The following is a 21,121-nucleotide window of genomic DNA, read 5'->3' as shown; positions in this document are numbered from 1 at the left end:
ATCTGTGTGTGGTTACCCCATATCTGCATTCCCAATAGTTTTGTTACCACTCTACTATCTTATACTTGTAGCTAGGCTTCCAATCTTCCTTACATATTTCATATGGTACTCTGCTTCGGGTCTATATTAAATCAGCAAACGCTTAAAAAAGCGATTTATCGTCCCCATGTAAGCGAAAGTTTACCATCACGAACACTGAGAAGAGCAATTTTTTTTCCCAGGGAAAAAAATTGCTGTTCCAAAAAAGAAATAAAAAACAAAAAAAGACTTTAAAACATTACATAAAGTGGGGTGTCACCACCCACACCCCCCCGATATGGGGTGCTGTGCCCCCCCACACACCCCTACTTAAATATACCAACTCCAAGCGCACTACAGTGATGAAAACAGCAAAATAACGAAGGTGGCCAAGCAATTTCTTTCCCAGGGAAAGGATTTACTTATATGCCATTTCGGTATATTGTCGTTTCTTGCTTTCAAGTTCGATCAAGACGCATTTGAAATAATGCGTCTTCGATCATGTAATAGGGAGCCCTTTGCTTCATAGGCTAGGGAACGGTTTTATGTTGAGGCTATGCATCACCTCAGAAACAGAGGAGCATTGCTGCATAGAGAGAGGTTTGAGAGGTATATTGACACCATGTTACCTTTAAAGAAAGGGTGACAGGAAGGAGAAGTGGAAAAGGAACTAGGCAACGTTTGAAGAAAGGAGATCAAGTAGAAAAACAGGGCAGAACTAGGAGGAATCAGAAAAGGGGAAGCAGTAGTGAAGGATGCTTACAAAGGTAGGAAGGAGGTAGAAGAGGGGAAGGAGTAAAGGAGATTGGCATGCGATGCGGGACAACACCAGAAGCTGTCCTGGGATCTGACAGGATGAACACTGCCTGCATCATAATGACTTGGCAATGGAAAAGAGTAACTGAAATAAGTAGTTCCAGGCTATTATATCCTCAAAAGCATCAGGAAAGGAAAACGATGGGGGTGGAAGGAGTGGCAATTTCTATTAGAAAGGAGGTAACTTGCAAAGTGATGGAGAAGAGGGAACAAAGAAGCAAAGCAAATGGGAACCGTGCAGAAGGTAAGTACACTGGAAATCAAACTGCAGAAAGTGTAAAGAAAACTTGTAAATACTATCTATTGTCCTCCTGGCACACAGCAGAGGAGCACATTCTGTTGGTGGACAGGCTCAAGAGAGAGAATGTAAAGATGCAGGTGTTGATGACCTACAGTAGAGTCTCAATTATCTGAAACGTCAATTATCCAAACGCAATTTTCTAAAGTTTTTGGGTAAGAAAAATCATAATGTCTGAATATGTAAACTTTATATGTATTCGTTTGTGTGTTTTTCAAGCTTGTAGCTTCTCATGTGCAAAAGATATTCTTTACTGTCCATTGGAATCGCTGAATAGTTGAAAAGTGTAATCTTTGCATACAGAAAAAGCAAGATTTTAGAAGTTTTTTATCCGGTTCAATGTATGTTTGATTATCCAAACAGTTTCATTATCTGAACTACCCTAGGTCCCAATTAGTTTGGATAATCGTCTCTCTACTGTATAGCAATCTTCCAGCTACAGAATAATCAGGTTCTATATCCACAGTGGAAAGGAAAAGGATCCTGAAAGATGTTCTGAAATGTCCTGCAAAGGGTGGCCGTACTATACAGTAGAGAGTCGATTATCCCTAATGTCAATTATTTTTGTGTGTGTTTTTTGAGCTTGTAGCCTCTCATGTGAGAAAAATATTCCTTATTGTCCACTGGAATCACTGAATGGTTGAAAAGTGTATTCCCTGCATGCAGAAAAAGCAGGATTTTAGAAGTTTTTTATCCGGTTCAATGTATGTTTGATTATACAAACAGTTTCATTATCCAACTCCCCTAGGTCCCAGTTAGTTTGGATAATTGACTGTCTACTTCAGTGGTTTACAACCTTTTTGTGGAGAGGGCCACTATACGAACTCTTATTGCATCTGCCGGCCAACTCAAAACATAGTAAGTCATTACGAGTTAACAATAGGTACAGGTGACTGGCATTTTTACTTAAGACAGCAGTCATGAAATTGCCTGTTTTCTACATCAACTTTGCATTTAACTTTATTCTGGCTTGCAGCCATGACGTATTACAAACTCTTGCAGAAAGTTATTACGGTTTACAGACTACAAATTATAAACAAGAAGAATAGTTACTTTCACGGCTAAAATTAGAGGTGCGCGCAATTGCAGTCAATTAGGTAAGTAAGCACGTGCTGGAAAGTTTGCATGCTTGGATGGAGTAAGGCAAGGTATTTTTTCACTTTTTTAAACATTTTTTGGTTACTCTCTGGGGGACAGATGGCATTGCATGGAGGGCCAGACGTTGTGCACCACTGCCCTACTGTATTATGGTTAATTTTTGACAGAATAATTGAGACCAAAGTGACAAAGTGCACAATGCAGGATTACTAGAAGGTGAAATAAAAACATCTGAGAGTATATAGGAGGAGACAGGACAATGACTTAGGGGTACACAACCTGTGGATAAGATTCCGAGACAGCACTGTGAAGCTATTAAATGGTGTCTACCCAAAGTAAAAGGTAAAGCTTTTAAGGGATCAATGCCACTGACTACATACCCCAGACACCACTGAGGAAAGCATTCAAATGGTGTAAAGAAGTAGGGTGAGAGGACCAAAAACAAGGCTGTACCAAGACCAGAAAGGCAGCAACTAAATACGTGACGAAGGCAAAGGTCAAACTAGAGTGGAAACTGGCCCAGAGGTAAACTAGGAAGGGAAACAATTTTGCAGGCACATTTTAGAGATGAAGAAGGGTTGCATCAACCTAAAATACTTTTGTCAAGCTAACATTGCCCAATGTTAAGTAGATTTTCTCCCATATGTCCTATATGAAAATATGCAATCACTCATCCAGTAGTGCAGCCTGGTTTTAATGACTGCCAGGAAGTATACTCTTCTTGATATGTAGGGTCATTTTATTCCAGAAACATTGGCTACCTTGGGTTAGACACCTATCACAACATCTGGTATTGCTGAAGTGGTAGTAGAGGTTTAGGTCTCTACAGTGAACACTTGCTCTACTACTGATTTGATTAAGGTGAAGCTGTTCAAAGGGTGCTGTGTTTATAACACTGAAAGCTAAGCAGAGATCACCATCATGACTGTATGACACTCAGTAGACAGATAGAGCTTTTAGTCTAACAGAGTAGCTAAGGACACTATGATCTGATATCTTTCTGGTGAGGAAACGCTGAGGTCATTCAACCTGGTTTAGATGATTAGAGAGGTACATGCCAACAGGGGCATTATTTAATGATGGGCTTAATAAGGGAGGAATAAAATGGGACAATAGCATCTTTTGACCTTAAGGAGGTAACATGAAGGATAAACTGTAGAAAGTAAAAGGATTTTCTAACCACTACAGAGCCACAGTGGTCAAAGAAGTTGTTTGTCAACACAGATACCAAAAATCCCTTATTAAAGTGCCAGATATAAATGGAATGTTAGCTGTATGGTATACAGCAATGCTATTAGATTTACCAAGAAAACTATGCTGAATTTCTTGGCCTTGAGGATAATGTGATGATTAACACACATTAATTTGTTTGGCCCAGCCATTGCTGGAGAATTTGAGTATTTATTTATTTATTTTATATTTGTTGACTGGGTTTGTCCGACTGGGCTACAAATGCCCATTTTCAGCAGAGGCCCAAGGAGAAAAGCTCCAACAGAAAACAGAAATTTTACATATTGAATACATATAGAAATACATTCATCAGTACCACAGATTACTGCATTACAGTGCCACACATTACATTCATCAGTACCACAAATTATTTCATTACAGTGTCGTACATTAAACTGTGGCAAGTGAAATACATTCATCAGAGGGATACATTCATAATTACATATTATATACATAATAGTGCAATAGTTACATAGCTGAAATATTTTACTAGTTATGTTTGTACAGTGATGTACCAAGAGGAGAAGATAAAGTAGTAAGTTTGTTTATTGAAGGGAAGGAAGAGAGAAGAGAAGTAGAAGGTTATAGGGGAGTGTTTACAGGGGATAATTACATTGGCAAGTCCATTTTTCATGAAGATATTTTTTTGTAGCAGTTTTGAATTGATTGGGATGTTCAAAGGATCTTGTATCTAGTGGCAGGCTATTCCAGGCCTTGGAAGGATTAAAGCTATAGACAAGGTGACCCATTTTGTTCCTTGGTTTGTAGATTTTTAGTAGGCCTTGTTCAGAACTGCGGAGTAATCTAGTGGGTAGGCAATGAGAGATTAGAGATGAGATAGTTGGACAGAAAGAGGGTTTGTAGAGAATGGAATCACAATGAGATTTGATAACCATGTCACTTTGTTTCTGCCTATTAATGAAGTTTATATTTAATGTGGTGTATGGGGCTTCCCACTGACAGTGATGCTACAAACAACAGAAATGACATTAACACAGAGCATGTTTAAGAAGTACATACACTTTTTCCTTCATAGTACATGACTCCAAGGAAAAATTTGGGGAACATGTAAGTGATATAAAAAGAAAAAAAAAACTGGAACCATCCCAGTTTAGCTTTTTTAAGGGAAGTTCTTGCCTACTCAACCTGGCAGAATTCTTTGAGAGGGTCACCAAGGCTATGGGGAGGAGGGGATGAGGCATACCACCTATGTTGACCTAGCCAAGGCATTTGATACAACACCTCACTCAAGTATTGTTGACAAACTCTCAGAACTAGGCATAAATCCCTACATAACTCACTGGATTACTGATTGGCTCACAGATAGGAACTAAGAAGGCATTATCGGTGAGACCACCTCCACTATGACACCGGTCACCAGTAGAGTACCCCAGGGTTCCATGTTGGGTCTCGTCCTGTTTGACATCAACGTCTTGAAAGTAAAGACCAATGTCAAAGGCATCTGCTTCACCAAGTTCTCAGACGACTGTGAATTGGGTACTATCATAGAGTTCCCAAGGACAGCAACATCCTACAACAGGGTCTGACAAAAACAAATGACTGGTCCCAAAACCATGAATTCCAACTCAATGAGAAGAAATTCATTATAGTGCCATTTGGGAAATTGCACACCAAAACAAACTACTCCATCAATAAAACACTCCTAAGAGCTGACCCAATAATTAGGGATCTGGGAATACATGCAGACAGTAATCTGGCTTCGACCAACATGTAGCCAAACTAGTAAGAAAATCATTCTGTGTCACCCAACTCATAAGCAAACGTATGGCATCCAGGTCCAAAGAAGTTATATAGTACCACACTACTCAGTTCTTATCAAACCCATCACTGAGTACAATGTCCCCTTTGGCATATATCTAACCAGGCACTTACAACAGTTGGAATGCCCCAAAGGTTCCTCAGATATGAATACACAGTCGTACACAGATCACCTTAAGGCCCTATCTCTATACTCAGTCTCCTACAGGTTACTGAGAAACAATCTATGTCCAGCATACGAGGCATCTTCACATCCAGGACTAACAGATCTCTTGCACATCCGCAAAACAAACAGCACCAGAAGCACCACATCCAAGGACAAGAACTCTGCCTAAAACATAAACAGAACATACTGGAGAGACCATTATGCATCTCAAAGAATCCCTGTGCTATGGAATAAGCTTCCAAACTATGTGAAGCTGAGTTCATCCCTAACCCTCAAAAGAAACCTTAATCATTGGTTGAGAAATCACAAATTCACCCAAGTCTGGCTCCCACGTCTCTTATGGACAGAAATCAGCATTAAGTAAAGTAAAGTAATCTCCAACTAACATACCCTCCCCCACATAACCCTTAGCTACCTCTTTACTAACATACCCAACCATATAGGCATCCAAGAAACTTGGAGACAAAACAGGGTTAGGTTGCACGGCTGGGCTTGTAAAGACTGTGGTGGTGGTGGTTAGTCTAGCATAAACCTATGAACCTATAAAACTTAACACAACTGCATTAGGTAAATGTGAATTACAATAACAGTTTTAATAAATTTATATTCTTATTATAAAAGTTCCAGGGAAAGTTTGGGGAGGTGACTTCAGTTCATAGAGTTAGTGTGTCACCTTAGATTAAATGCCCATCAGAACTAGTAATAAATGATGCGTCAATTATGAGTGTATTAAAGCTCAGAGCAGCAAAGTTTTAAATAAGTTTATGATTTTTGCTTTGCCTGTGTTTAAAGTGCTTATTCTGTAAAGGTAATATTTTAAGATCAATGTATTTTACATGTGTTTTCATAAAGTAGTAATTTTTTGTGAGATAAACACTTTAACAACACATGATATGATCATGTGTTTTTACTGTGTACATATATACATATATATCTGTATACATATATATATATATATATATATATATATATATATATATATATATAGGTTTACTATCATTACCTTGAAGTGCACTTCATCGTTTCTTTATGTCACGAACCTAACTGTTGAAAATGAAAATGTTTTCATGTCCCCATGTCGAAAATGTTACATTGGATTTCATGTGCTGTTTGGTGATGCCAGTTTACTGTGCTGCCATTCGCTGCATCACCAGTCGACAAAGTGCACTTCAAGGTAATGATAGTAAACAATATATATATATATATATATATATATATATATATATATATATATATATATATATATATACATATATAGGTCTACTTCACAAAATCGAACTCCGAAATGTTTGACTTTCATATGGCCGAAACCTTATGATCAAACATTTGAATGCTCGAAAATGTGAAAAAAAAAATAAACAAACAAAAAAAAAACTAAACAATGCAAGCCCCCCTGCCCCCCCCCCAGCTATTTAAATATACCAACTCCGAGATCGCACTACATTGCCGTAAAGGGAAATCTTCCCGTTCCACGCTCCATGGAGATCCCCATTCAGACTGTTTGAACTTTTAAAAGCTCAATCATATGGTCTTGGCCATATGAAAGTCGAGCTTTTAAAAGTTCGACCTTCTGAAGGGGACCCGTGTGTGTGTGTGTGTGTGTGTGTGTGTGTGTCTGTGTGTGTCTGTGTGTGTGTGTGCGTGTTTAAATATATGTAGCAAGAGAACAGCTACTAATTTGTTTTAATTAGTTTTTAAGATGTCACTTTTTAAGGATGAACTCTCTGATGAACATCATTGTCAACCCTGCAGTTCTTTCAAGATTAACTACTAGTCTGGCTAAGTACAGGGACAAGGAGGGAGAAATTTCATCCTTCACTCCTACTTCAGGAAAGGAGCTAATACAGCAAGGTGCTCACTGATGGAGAAAGAGATGGTATGGAGGGCTGATAACAGAGAATAAAACTACCATTTGTATTGTCTTTAGCAGAGTGGCTCTTGAGGAAAATTTTGGGATACAATACTAAAAAATCAGCAGATTTGTTTCAAAGGTGAAAAAAGACATTTTGGCTAGAATAAAGATGTGACTTGCTGATTAAAAAAAATAAATAAACAGGAATACAATGACAGAATGAAGGTCAAATTCATACACTTGATGTGACTTTCTCATAGTAACCATAGCATATGCAAGTGTTTACTTCATGGACCACACTGCATATTATCAAATGATTAAAAGTTACTCCCACCAAACCTCAAATTGGATTACTTCAGCCAGTATAACACATCTTCTCCTTACCTGTGCCATGACATCCTGTGACCAAATGTCAGAGGCTATGTTCATATGACCTTTGTGCTCCACCTGTGAGGGCCTTAGTAACGTTGGGCCAAATACAGTGGCGAGATTGTGAAGGGACATCTTGTTTATAGGCTCCTTCTCAGCAACCCTGAAACACAACACAGACAGATTTACAGCCTTGTCAAACAAAACAGCAATAATCATTATCACACTTTACTCTCATTTACCGAACCAAATTTATTTTGTTACAAATGCAAATGAAACACTATAATGTCTAGTTTGTGACTTAATCTAGTGACGTCTTTTAAGCATTATCAATATTCAACCTCACATATTTCCAAAGTATACTGGTTCACTGCATTGGTGCTAAGGATGTGTGCTTGGCTCTGCACAGCACCATAAAGGAAGTCAGACTTTAACTTTTAATAAGCGACCACCACCAGAGAAACATCAAACCGGGCTTCCCTTCATTATATGTTGTATCTTCAGCACCTTTTCAGAGTTTTTTAAATTTGAACAAGCTAGCACTGAAAGGCACAGCTGAACAAAATGTATTTACTAAGAATTTTTTGACTGTCTCAATAACTAAATTATTAGATACAATATAAAGGACATCACTTTATCTTAAGCCCTTTTCAAAATCGTCCATTCTGCATGCATGTAGTCGTCACCCTAGGTATATTTCTGATGATATTCCCTGTTCTCATTTTCTTAGGCTAGAGCATATTTGTAATAAAAAGTATGACTGGAATCACAGGTGAGTGATTTATTTACAGGTTAGATCTCTGTTCAGAAGTTATAAGAGTTCATTGATAAATAATGCCAAAGATAAAGCTATGACTAAGCACAGAGATAAGTTATTAAGATATCAGTCTAATACACATTATAACAAAGCAAAAGATGAACAATCTTGTTTTGTGACAACATATTGTAGTAATATACACAAAGCTAAGGCAGTTTGAAATAGGTTTTGACCAGTATTAATAGCTGATAAGTTTTTTAACACTGTTGTCCCAAGCAGATGTAATTTTTCATTTTTGCAGGGGTAGAACAGCTGGTAAGCAAATGACTAGAAATAAGGATCCATATAAGAGAAATCTGGATATTTTATAGGAACTATACCATGTAGTCCTTCTCCATGTGGAAATAGAGTTTTTATTATTAGTATTATTTTGGGTGGCCACAGTGGTGCAGTGGTTAGTGTTGCCACCTCACAGCAAGAGGTTCTCTGGTTTGATTCTCAGCTGGGGTGCCTTCTGTATGGAGTCTGCATGCCCTCCCTGTGGTCGCGTGGGTTTCCTCCGGGTGCTTCGGTTTCCTCCCACATCCCAAAGACATGCAGTAGGTGGATTGGACACTCTAAATTGGCCCTAGGTGTGAGTGTGTGCATGTGTGTGCCTTCTGTGGAAGGTTGGGCGCCGGGCTGGCAACTCGACACCATAAAACTCCACTGCCAATCATGAGCGGACAGATGATCCGCTGTGGCGACCCCTGACCGGGAAAAGCCGAAAGAAGAAGATTATTAGTATTATTTTGTTCTTGTATATTAAAGACAAAAAACTTTTTCATCTAAGAATATACACAGGGTGTTTTGGTATCCAAGAACTGATCACCTGTAATATCTGTTTAAGTACATATATTTGTGGTGTGTTCTATGTAGGGGAAACTTCAGGTCCATTCAAACATAGACTATCATTGCAGCTTGGTGACCTCAGATGTTCTCAAGATAGAAGTGCTTTGGTCAGACAGAAGGCCCAACATACAGAAGCAATTTTTAACCTGATGGGAACTGACTGGGTTGTATCATCTTCACCTAATAAATGGGGACAAACAACGTCCTTCAGATATTAAAGAAAAAAGATGGATGCTGAACTTGGAAGCTATGCACTGTGTGGGCTTCACTGACTCATTCTAATTATTCCTTATTCCTCATAATTTAGTATTTTTATTTTAATACATTTATTTATGTGTGTGTGTGTGTGTGTGTGTGTGTGTGTGTGTGTGTGTATATATATATATATATATATATATATATAGGTAAGGGGCTACTTCACATAATCGAACACCCAAATGTTCGACTTTCATATGGCTGAGACCATATGATCGAACATTTGAATGTTAGAAAATGTGAAAAAAAAATCTAAACAGTGCTAGCAGGGGGGAAAGCCCCCTGCACCCCCCCCCCACTATTTAAATATACCAACTCCGAGCTCGCACTACATTGCAGCAAAGGGAAATCTTCCCGTTCTGTACTCTATGGAGATCCCCATTCAGACCAAACTTTTAAAAGTTCGATAATATGGTCTCAGCCATATGAAAGTCGAGCTTTTAAAAGTTCGACCTTCTGAAGGGGACATATATATATATATATATGTGTATATATGCGTACACACACGCACACACATATGTATGTGAACAGTATGATTAATATGACTTTTTAAAAATGAATGACATAGCTACGATTTATATATAGCCTGTTTGAATGAGTTCCTTGCATTATCATTTGGGGAGATGTCCTTGTCTATAAACATTATGCTTTCTGCTGTCAATGTGAAATTAAATGTCCTTCCTATCCTTGGACACTAGAGGTCAGGCTAGTCATTAATTGAATGCCATATATATATCTATACTGTTGATAATTTTTGGCACTATTTATAGGTTCATAGGTAGGTATTAGGCTATCTGCCCGAATGCATTTGTAAGCCTAGCCAGAATGTGTTGGATTTCGCCGCCACCTTAGATTAGTTCCTTGTGCCTCTGAAGTGATCCCAGAGGTAAACTTTCTGTTTCCCATCCACTCGTCAAGATTTCTTTTGAAGAGTGTTCGCGTGGAGCTCTGCCTAATGTAGATTGGGATCTTGTTCCAAAGCATGAAAAGTCTCTGGGACAGGAATCTATCCCTCCAGCACGTCCTATTTATTGTTGTGGCGAGGTTTAGATCCCTAGAGCATGTGGCTCATGGGGATAAGGATTTCTTTAGGTGGAGCATGTTCATCAATTCTGGGTTGGACATGGCCTTGTATGTCAGGCAGAGATCACCTCTGAGTAGGCGGTATGCAACCGAGTACAGCTGTAATTTCTTCAGTCGAGCTGCATAGGGCATCTGTTTGAGGCCAGTGATCCTCTTGGTGAGGTACTTCTGTAGTCTTTCCAGCTGTTGCAGGTGTCTTGTAAGGTACATCCCAAATGGGGGGGGGGGGTTGTACTCTATGATGGGTCAGATGAGTGATGAGTAGAGGGGTACAATGACCTCTTTTGATCTGGATGCGAATCCTTTTGTGATTAGGTGGGCCACATAGAAGGATTTTCTAACCACTTTGGCAATGTGATTATCAAAGGTGAGATTACTATCTACTTGGGTCCCCAGATCCCTTATTATGTCTTCCGTATTTAGGGGACTACCACCTATATGGTTGTTTGTGGGTACTTTGTTTTTCCAAAGGGGATGATTATGCACTTTTTGGCATTTAACTTAAGGCCATAATTTTGACACCAGGTATCCGTCTCAGTGAGACCCTTTTGGAGGATGTCTGTGTCAGCCGGAGAGTCAATTATAGCCCCTAGTTTGCAGTCGTCTGCGAACTTGGTCAGCCATAGTCCTCCTGTGCTTGCCTGTACCTCTGAGACGTACATGCTGAATAGGAGGGGTCCTAGGACTGAGCCCTGGGGAACTCCACTTGTAAATGATTTAGACTTGGACCTAGATCCCGCAACTCTCACCATGTGGGTTCTGTCCATGAGCCAGTTGGCAACCCATCTTGTGACGTAGGAGTTTATGTCCAGGCTGATGTGCTTGTCTTTAATACCAGAATGGGGAATGGTGTTGAAGGCCTTTGCGAGGTCTAGGTAGGCTGTGTGTACCACCTTTCCCTCATCTATAGCCTTGGTAACTGTCTCAAATAAGTCCACCAGGTTTAGGAGGCATGCTCTGCCCTTAACAAAGCCGAACTGGGTAGGGTCCAGTGTTTGGAGGTTCCCAATGTCTCTGTTAATGAGTTCCATGATGATGCGCTCCATAGCCTTGCAGACCAAGCTAGTCAGGCTTATAGGGCGATAGTTCCTGGGGTCTGTTGTGGCTCCACCTTTGTGGATCGGAATAACCGCTGCTGTGCGCCACTCTATGGGTACATAGACTGTGGAGAGGCTTATGTATATTTTTACTAGTTTTATAGTACATCTTGCACAAGATACAATTTTATTCATGAACTGTTTCTTTTAAATATGCTTAATTTCTCACCTACTTTGCTTTAAATGATGATGTAATGAACTGTGTTTTTAGACAATGAAAAGCTCCATTTATCAGAGGAAACCTGGTTTGCTGCTTCCCTGGTTGCAGTCAATTATAAAAAATCAAAGTCTGACTTTCTTTATGGTGCTGTGCCCTTTTTTGTTTTGACTTTTGGTCTTTACATGTTTACTGGTAGATGTTTATACATGTGTGTGTGTGTGATTGATATATATATATATATACACACACATAAAAATACATATGTGTGTGTGTATATACATACATACATATATATATATATATACACACACACACACACACACACATATATATATATATATATATATATATATATATATATATATATATATATATAGAGAGAGAGAAAGAGAGAGAGAGAAACTTTGACTTCAGATATGTTCTAATTATCACATTACATTCTATCGTGTCTAACACAGCAGAGACTCACTTTGTGGTTTCAGTACAGTTTATTTACAGTATAAATATAACAACCAAAAGTTACAATAAAAGAAAACAGAAGTAAACTGTTGGGGGCAGTTACAGTTCATACTTAGGCTACTGGCAAATCCACAGATAAACTTGTACTCCACAGCTTTAATAATTTCACAGGTGACATCCCACCCCTTCTAAGGGACTGGCCAGGATGAAGTGTGTGTGTGTGTGTATTACCCTCACTAGACCATGTCCTCTTTTCAAAGTACAGCCAGGGGGGATTTGTCCAAGACAATGGAGAAATTTCCCTACTCTTTTATGTGAAGTATATGGTTATTACTAGAAAGCAGAGCATTTGTTTATGAGACATGTTAGGGGAGACAACCTTCGGAAAAAGGCAGAAGGATTAATCAAGATATGATTTTTGCATGCAGTATATGATCAGACTAGGGTAAGAAAGGAAGAATAAATGGACAGAATTATAGTCTCTTGCCTAAGGCATATACAGAGGGGCAAGTTGTGCAGAAGTGCTATAAGTAATTTTTTGCACAGATAAACTTTTTGTTATGGAAAAAAGAACTGGGAATATTGAAGGGGGGGGGGGGGCAACGGTTTTTATAAATAAATTGTATATATGTTCTAACATCCCTGCTCTGGGCCAGTAATCAAATAGCTCCAATCTTCACCACTGACACTAGTGAGGGACATTCACTAGGAACAAAAATGGTTACATGCAGTATTTTCAGATGGAGCTTTCTGCACCAAGAACAATTTCCCTTAAAAGCACAAAGGTAACACACACAGTCCTGCGGCTGGGTTTCCCCCTCACTCTCCAGGCCACAAATAAGACTCCCCACTGACACAGCTCTAGAGCTGAGTCTTCAGCCGAGTGTTCCAAGCCAAGCCCTCCACCACCCTCTCTGTGAAACTAGTACTTTGAGTCCGTGCTCCAAGTAGCTAACACACACACACACAAACATGGGAAAGGCTGGCACAGATTTTGCAGCTATGCCCCCTCTGCCCAGACTATAAGATAGATACTGCCACCAGAACATTCCAAAGCCATCTACTCGACTCTAAGGCTCTTACAAAGGTACCTAATTATGTTGTTGTTGTGTCTTTCGGCTTTTCCCGGTTAGGGGTTGCCACAGCAGAACTCCGGTCCGCTAATGATTGGTAGTTGATTTTTACTTGCTGAGTTACCAGCACAATCTTCAATGAAGGTACGCCCATTCACACATGTCTCCACGCAGAAGACGCTCTAGCTGAGAATCGAACTGGACAACGTCTTACTGTGAGGCGACAACGCTACCGCAGCACCACACCGCGGGTAAAAGGGTACCCAATTATACTGAGTAAAATTAATACTAATACAAATGATACTGTTTTACCAATGCAGCAAGGCTTTCAGGGGCAGCCAAAGTGACAAAATTACTCTCAAAGGTTAAAATATTCTCTAAAAGACCATCCACAATGAAAAGTTTGAATATATTTAAGAATAAATAATAAAAAGAACATGAATATATGAAATATCTACTTACAATAAACACCAGAGTGCACAGAAAAACAATACTTAACTAATCTCATAATTATTTTCCTGACTAATCTAAAGAATTACTGTCCCCTAGTACACTTACTAGAGCAATGCATGATAAATTGGGTGAGTGGTCTTCCTTCTTGTCAGGTTTCACAAACAGACTGCTGAGAGCTAAGTGACATCTCTCACTAATATATAAATATCATTTCAGTGCTGGCTATAGAATGATATCACACCTGGTCATCTGACTCTGGGTTCCCACACTACCCCCCTTTTACTAGAAACTGAACCAGAATCTAAGTCATGTATGTCATAATACACACACACATAGAGCTTTCCTAAGATGTGTTATAGTATCTGGAAGCTATAAAACCATTTCAAAAACGTCCACCTTCCAGGGTAGCAATTAGTTCACCCCTAAGGACAATACAGTAGGATTCCTAGTCCTGGATTGACATACTTTTTGTCTCTGGCTGCAATCAGAACTGTGATATACAATCTTTATGGCTTACACCAGGTAATTTAATTTCAGACTATTTTTCAAAGTTAGCTACTGAGATCAACCTCTTTTCTTCCAGTATCCTTTGTTACAATATATTCAACAATTACAATACAGTCTGACATACAGGTGTATTCCTTTTCTGTCCAGCAGGACTCACTTTTGGTACATTTTTTAACACATGCAACTTTAGAAAATGCATTTTCAACACAAGAAGCTGCACAAATCAGATTGATATACAAATGACATATAATTCTTTACAAAACTCTAGCTAACTATGCTAGCATATGATACACATCCGCTGCCTTCCTCCTCCTGGCATAGCTGGCACTACCTGACATCATCACATCTTTCCCCCTGTGAAGACTCAAGCTAGTTTTACCAGTGAGCCTGGATAAATGTGGCTTGAGAGAAATGAGCCTGTCTGGGAACACATTAACCCATACCCTGTCTTCAGAGCCCATCTGCATTGACATTGTTGGCCTCACTACAGCGCTGCACTGTCATATTATATGCCTGCAACCCTATGCTCCACCTTAATAACTTGGCATTTTGCTGGCTGGCTTGATGTAGTAATGTTAAGGGAGTATAGTATGTAACTACTGTGAAATTCCTTCCATTCAGACAGGGTAGAAGTTTTTGCAGTGCTCATACTATGGCTAGACATTCTTTTTCTACAGATGCATAACATTCCTTCCTGGGTTGGAGTCTATGGCTGAGATATACAGCTTGGTGATCTTCTCCCTCTGAGTAAACCTGGCTGAGTACAGCCCCCACCCCATAGTTTGAAGTATCCACCTGCACAACAAATTATTTTCTATAATATGGACTGGCTCCCAAAGCCCCTTTAAGCCTTTAGAATTATCGGTTGCAGGCTGGGGTTAACACTACCTTATCTGGCCTGCTTTTCCTTGCCAACTCTGTGGGGGAGCAGCTATTGTACTATAATTAGGAACAAACTTTCTATAGTACCCCACTGTCTCTAAGTATGCCCTCACCTGCCTTTTGGTAACAGGGGTAGGCCACTGCTGAATAGCTTCCACTTTGGCAGGTGCTGGCCTCATCTTACCACTCCCTGCTCTATTCTCCAGGTGGGAGACCTTTGCCATACCCACCTGACACTTACTGGGCTTAATGGTCAACCATGCCCTTTGCAGACTGCCCAGGACCTCCCTGACATGTTGAAGGTGCTCATTCCAGAAATGACTGTAAATGGCAATATCATCTAGGTAAACAAGAGCATAATCTCCTGCTATGATAAACCTACCAGCCTCTGGAAGGTTTCTGGGGCATTTTTCATTCCAAAGGACATCTCCTGAACTCGTATAATCTGAAAGGAGTCACAAAGGCTGACCTCTCTTTAGTTGTGGGAGTCAAGGGTCAGATCAATAGTGGTCAGATAATTAGCCCCATCCAACTGCTCTGAGGCTTCAACTGTTCTAGGCATGGGGTAAGCATATGACTCTGGGTGACTGTTTAGTTTTCAGTAGTCCACACAGAACCCGGTGCTGCCATCTTTCTTTGGTACCAGCACCACTAGGGAGGCACAGGAACTGCTTGACTCCTGGATTACCCCCAGGTCCAACATTTCCTGTATCTCCTCCCTGAGAGTCTGTCTGACTCACTCAGGCACCCTGTAAGGGGCCTGCTTGATAGGCCTTTGGGATTCTGTATCCACATGGTGCTGCACTAGGTGGATGCACCCACATTTCCCAGTGAATATGCCCCCAACTCCTGTAACACTGCTCGGCTTTCTCAAACCTGGGTAGGGGATAGCCGCTGGGACATTGCTACCCCTTCCACTGAGGTGTCTGTGTGAGTCTCACAGAGGAGATCAGTCACCAGATCCCCCTCAGACTCCTCCTGCCATCCACCCCAAATACTCAACACAAGGGCCTCCGTGTTATGTTAAGGCTTCACATTTTAACATGGTACAGTTTGTGCCCCTGCCTCTTGCCTATCAGGTTTACCATACAGCACTCATCACAAATCAAATTTAAAGGCCCCCTCACCCTATGCCCATACAACAACTCAAAGAGTGAAAACCTGTGGATTCCTGGGGTACCTATCTGCATGCAAACAGCAGATGGGAAATATAGTTGCCCAACTCTCTCTTAAACTGGTCTGTAAATGCCTGTAGCATGGTCTTCAGTGTAAAGTTTAACCTTATCACAAGACCATTGGTCTGGGGGTGGTAAGGGGTGGTCTTTAAGTGCTACACCCCATAGCACTCCCACAGACAAGCCAGCAGGTCTGACATGAAACTGGCACCACTGTCAGTCAATATTCAGGCTGAAAATCTCTAACAAAGCATTTGCTACCGTCTGTGCCTCAATGGAGAACAGAGCCACCACCTCAGGGTATCTAGCAGCATAATCTACAGGATATAATTCTTCCCTGTGGAACGTGGGGTACTCAGAGGCCCCACAATATCCATAGCTACCTATCACAGGTAAAGGCATCAAAGGAGCTTTGAACTTGTCTCCTGCCTTGCCTGCTTTTTGGTACTGCTCACAGGTCCTGCAGTACGCTGTTACATCTCTTGCAATCCCAAGCCAATAAAAGTCCTGGATAATATATCTCTTGGTATGCTTTATGCCCATATGACCTGCAAAAGAAATGTCATGGGCTATGGCTAGAAGTGCCAGACAGTAGGCTCTAGGCACTACAAACTGTTGTATTACCTCACCCTCTAGCCCTCCCTCAAGCCTCTTAGTGTAGGGTCCAAGAGCGGAGTCTTAACTCTACCTTTGTGACCCTTCCCAGCTCCCCTTCCACAGGAAGTCTGGTATCCTCTGTCAGTGGTACCCCACTGTCAGCCTGGGTACTACCACTCACTCCTGCCCTTGCAGTCACTCTGTCCAAGGGAACATCAATGCCTACGAGCAGCTGTAGCTCACTTCAGGCTTAGTGCTACAGGGTATCTCCCTCCCTGAAATAACCACCTCACCAGCCCTGGCTTCAGCTGTGGGGTCTGTGTGGGTCTCCCCCAGGCTACTAGCCCCACACGCCTGTCTCCAAACCTGACTGCATATAACCGCATGCACACAAGGTACTGCATTATCAAAATCATTCCCTATCAGAATATCTACAGGGATATCCTCAAACACACCTTCTTGCTTCCTTCCTTTTCCACCATCCCAGTCAAGGTGAATCCAGGCCAAAGGTATTTGGAATGGGGTCCCCTCCTAAAGCTCTGACTGGAGTGGACTGCCAAGCAAGTACTGCTCCTTTAAAACCACTGCTGGCTTCAAACTGGTTATGTCAGAGGCTGTGTCTTTCTTGGCAGTGGCCTGCTTTCCATCCACTAAGATAGGATATAAACTCTGGTGATAGTCTGGTACCCTTGTTGTCTCCAGTCAACTTACCACTGGCATACTGCTATTCTTACTTGCTGGCTCCCCCACCTTTTGTTCCCCACCTTGCTTCTGTGGACATCTGTATTCTACATGGCCCCACTGGTTACATTTAAAACATCTAATCCTTGATCCTGGCCATGTACCTGAGCTAGTGGCTTCCCCTGTTATTGCTGTACTTTGTTGGGGTGGTTTAGGCTGCCCACCATGGGTTCCCTTATATCCAAGTGCAGCACTGGATATCCCCTCCTTGTGCAGTGATGTCCTGCTGGTTAAGTAGAGATCCCTTTTTCTCCTTAGCTCATCTGCAGAGTTACACTTCCAGTCAGCCAATCAGATTCTCATGTCCTCAGGCAAAGTGAGAGGGGCTTGTTCCCTCACCAAAAGGTCTGCCCGCCTTTCAAAAGTGGTGATCTGACACCCACTCACTCATATATGAAAATAAGTGCTTAACACAGAAATATAATCACATACACTTTCATCTGCCTTACTTTTTTCTGTAAGCTTCAGGTGTTAACTTAAAACATTTCAACAATGTTTAACTTTATCATAGTTTAAGCAATCAGTATAAGACAATTTAGAAACAGCAATTACAGCTTTACCATGGAGTAAGGGTGTCAGGAACCGTACCCAGAGCCCTTGGTCAAATATTATACTAATTACAGACTCTTTCAAATATATGAATAACACTATCAAAATTATCACCCTCTGTAAACTGTGAAAGAAATTTACTGACTATATTGCTTCTCGGGTTTGCTTATTCCCTTCCCCATTACCTCCATGACCCTGATGAAGAGTCAGCATCTCCCTGTCATGCTGATGCTGCTTTTCATTTTCTTCAGCCATCAAATGCCGCAGTTTCTCATTTTCTTCAATCTCCAAATGCCGCAGTCTGTCTGCTAATTCTAATTCCATCTGTTTTGTCTGCCGCAGTCTGTCTGCTAATTCTAATTCCATCTGTTTTGTCTGCCGCAGTCTCTGAGTCTAATTCCAAATGTCTGGCCTCCAGTTCAAGTCTCTCTAACTCCAGACGGGGTTTTAAGTCCTCAGAGGAAAAGGAGAACTGTCCTGTTTCTGAGGGCTACAAATCCCCATCACCACACTGGTTATCCTCCTGGTTGCTGGTCTGGGCTACAGTTGTGACTAAAGTTGAAATCATTTCCTCTTTAGTCAGGTTGGCATGCACCAGTCCTTTGGCTTCACACACCTTGACCAACTGTTTTTTGTCAGCTTGCCATAATCCTCTGGTGACATTTTTGCCTGCTTTCCCTGACTAAACTAAACTAGCAAAAAATAAATAAAACTGTTGTGAAAATGAAACTCTGTACGTTTACCTTGTGGATGCTGACAGTACACACACCTTCAGTAACAACTGCCTACAAGTTACAGAAATTCAATTAATTTCCACACCACTGCTCACCAATATGTGACGTCCCTGCTCTGGGCCATTATTCAAGGAGCCTCATTCCTCACCACTGACACAGGTGAGGGATGTTCACTTGAATTGGATACACACAGTATTTTCAGATGCAGCTCTCTGCACGAAGCAGAATTTCCCTTAAGAGCACACAGGGAACACACACAGTTCTGGAGCTGGGTTTCCCTCTCTCTCTCTCTCTCATCAGGGTACAAATAAGACTCCCCACTGACACAGCTGTAGAGTTGAGTCCTCAGGCAAGTATTCCAACCCAAGCCCTCTGCCACCCTCTCTGTGTCCCTGCTTCAGGTTACTGAAGCACACACTGTGAGATTTGATTTTCACTCACTCACACACACACACACACACACACACACACACACACACACACACACACACACACACACACACACACACACACACACACACACACACACACCTCTTGGAAAGGCTGGCACAGATTTACTAGCTATGCCCCTTCTGCCCAGACTGTAAGGTTGATACTGCCACTAGAACACTCCAAAGACATCTACTCTAAGTCTCTTACAAGGGTACTCAATTATACTGAGTAAAATTAATACTAATACAAATGATACTGTTTGACCAATGCAACAAGGCTTTCAGGAGCGGCCACAGTGTCACCAAATAAATATAATTACTCTCAAAGGTTAAAATATTCTCTAAAAGACCAGCCACAATGAAAAGTGTAAATATATTTAATAATAATAAATAAAAAGAAAATGAATATACTGAATATCTATTTACAATAAACACCAAAGTTTCAATCACATGAAATATTTTAAATAACACAGATGGAAAGGTTCACATAGATACAGAGAAACAATATGTAACTAAACTCACTATATTTTCCTGACTGATCTAAAGAATTACTGTCCCCTAGTTCACTTACTAGAGCATGGCAAGATGAAGTGGATGAGTTGTCTTCCTTCTTGTCAGATTTCACAAATAGACTGCTGAGAGCTAAGTGACATCTCTCACTAATATCTAAATATCATTTCAGTGCTGGCTATAGAATGATATCACATCTGGTCATTTGACTCTGGTTCCCACACTACCCCCTTTACAAGAAATTGAACCAGAATCTAGCACATATGTGTCATAAGACACACACACAAACACAGAGCTTTGCTAAGATGTGTTACAGCATCTGGAAGCTATAAACCTATTTCAAAAACTTCCACTCTTCCAGGGTAGCAATTAGTTCACCCCTATGGACGATACAGTAGGATTCCTAGTCTTGGTTTTCCCAGGCATTTTGTCTTAGAACTGTGAGACACAATCTTTATTGCCTAAACCAGGTAATTTATTTTCAGACTATTTTTCAAAGTTAGCCAGACTGAGATTAACACTGTCTCTTCTAGTATCCTCTGTTACAATATATTCATTTCAAGACTTACAATACAGTCTGACATACAAATATATATTTTTTCTGTCCAGTAGGACCCACTGTTGCTACATTTTTAACACACGCTATTTTCCAATTACATTTTCAACACAAGTACCTGTACAAATCTGTTTGATATACAAATGACATAGAATTCTTCACAAAACTCCAACTAGCTATGCTGGGATATGTTATACATCCACTGCTTTACGTCTCCTAGCACTACCTCACATCATCACACATGTAACTATGTTTTTCAAGTATTTTTAGTGTGTGTTTTTAGTTGAAATGTATATGTAAATACTTGACAAAGCGTGTCTGCTCTTTTTCATAAGTGTCATGGATTTTTTTTTCACATCTATCTGAGTTACCATCAACTCATGAGGTGGGACCTCAGTTTAGTGTGTCATCCCAGTAAACATGCTGAAAACTCCTGGAATGAGTAGCTCCAGCTCTGTTTGAAAGTCTAAGCCTGGGAAATTACTTTTGAAGGAAGTTAATAATTGACTGACTCCTGACAGCAGGTTTAAATCTTTGGAAGGTGTTGTATAATATAACTATCACATTTCTTTTAATTTTTGATTG

The 21,121-nt window shown here is 40.6% G+C and overlaps 1 protein-coding gene across 7 annotated transcripts in view; it reads right to left on the bottom strand.

Annotated features, from left to right (window-relative positions):
- The window catches only part of ABR (ABR activator of RhoGEF and GTPase), a 2,680,879-nt gene that overhangs the window by 6,840 nt on the left and 2,652,918 nt on the right, over nt 1-21,121 (bottom strand). For all 7 annotated transcript variants that reach the window (XM_044054480.1, XM_044054482.1, XM_044054481.1 and 4 more), the window contains one exon: nt 7,642-7,789. In XM_044054480.1, the coding sequence (XP_043910415.1) occupies nt 7,642-7,789 (148 nt within the window). The remainder of the gene's footprint in view (nt 1-7,641; nt 7,790-21,121) is intronic.

Source organism: Protopterus annectens, chromosome 13.part0 (assembly GCF_019279795.1).
Source record: "Protopterus annectens isolate FY-2018-M chromosome 13.part0, PAN1.0, whole genome shotgun sequence".
NCBI classification, from domain to species: Eukaryota; Metazoa; Chordata; order Ceratodontiformes; family Protopteridae; genus Protopterus; species Protopterus annectens.
Note: the sequence above shows the minus strand (reverse complement) of the source record. Positions and strands in the feature narration are given on the sequence as shown.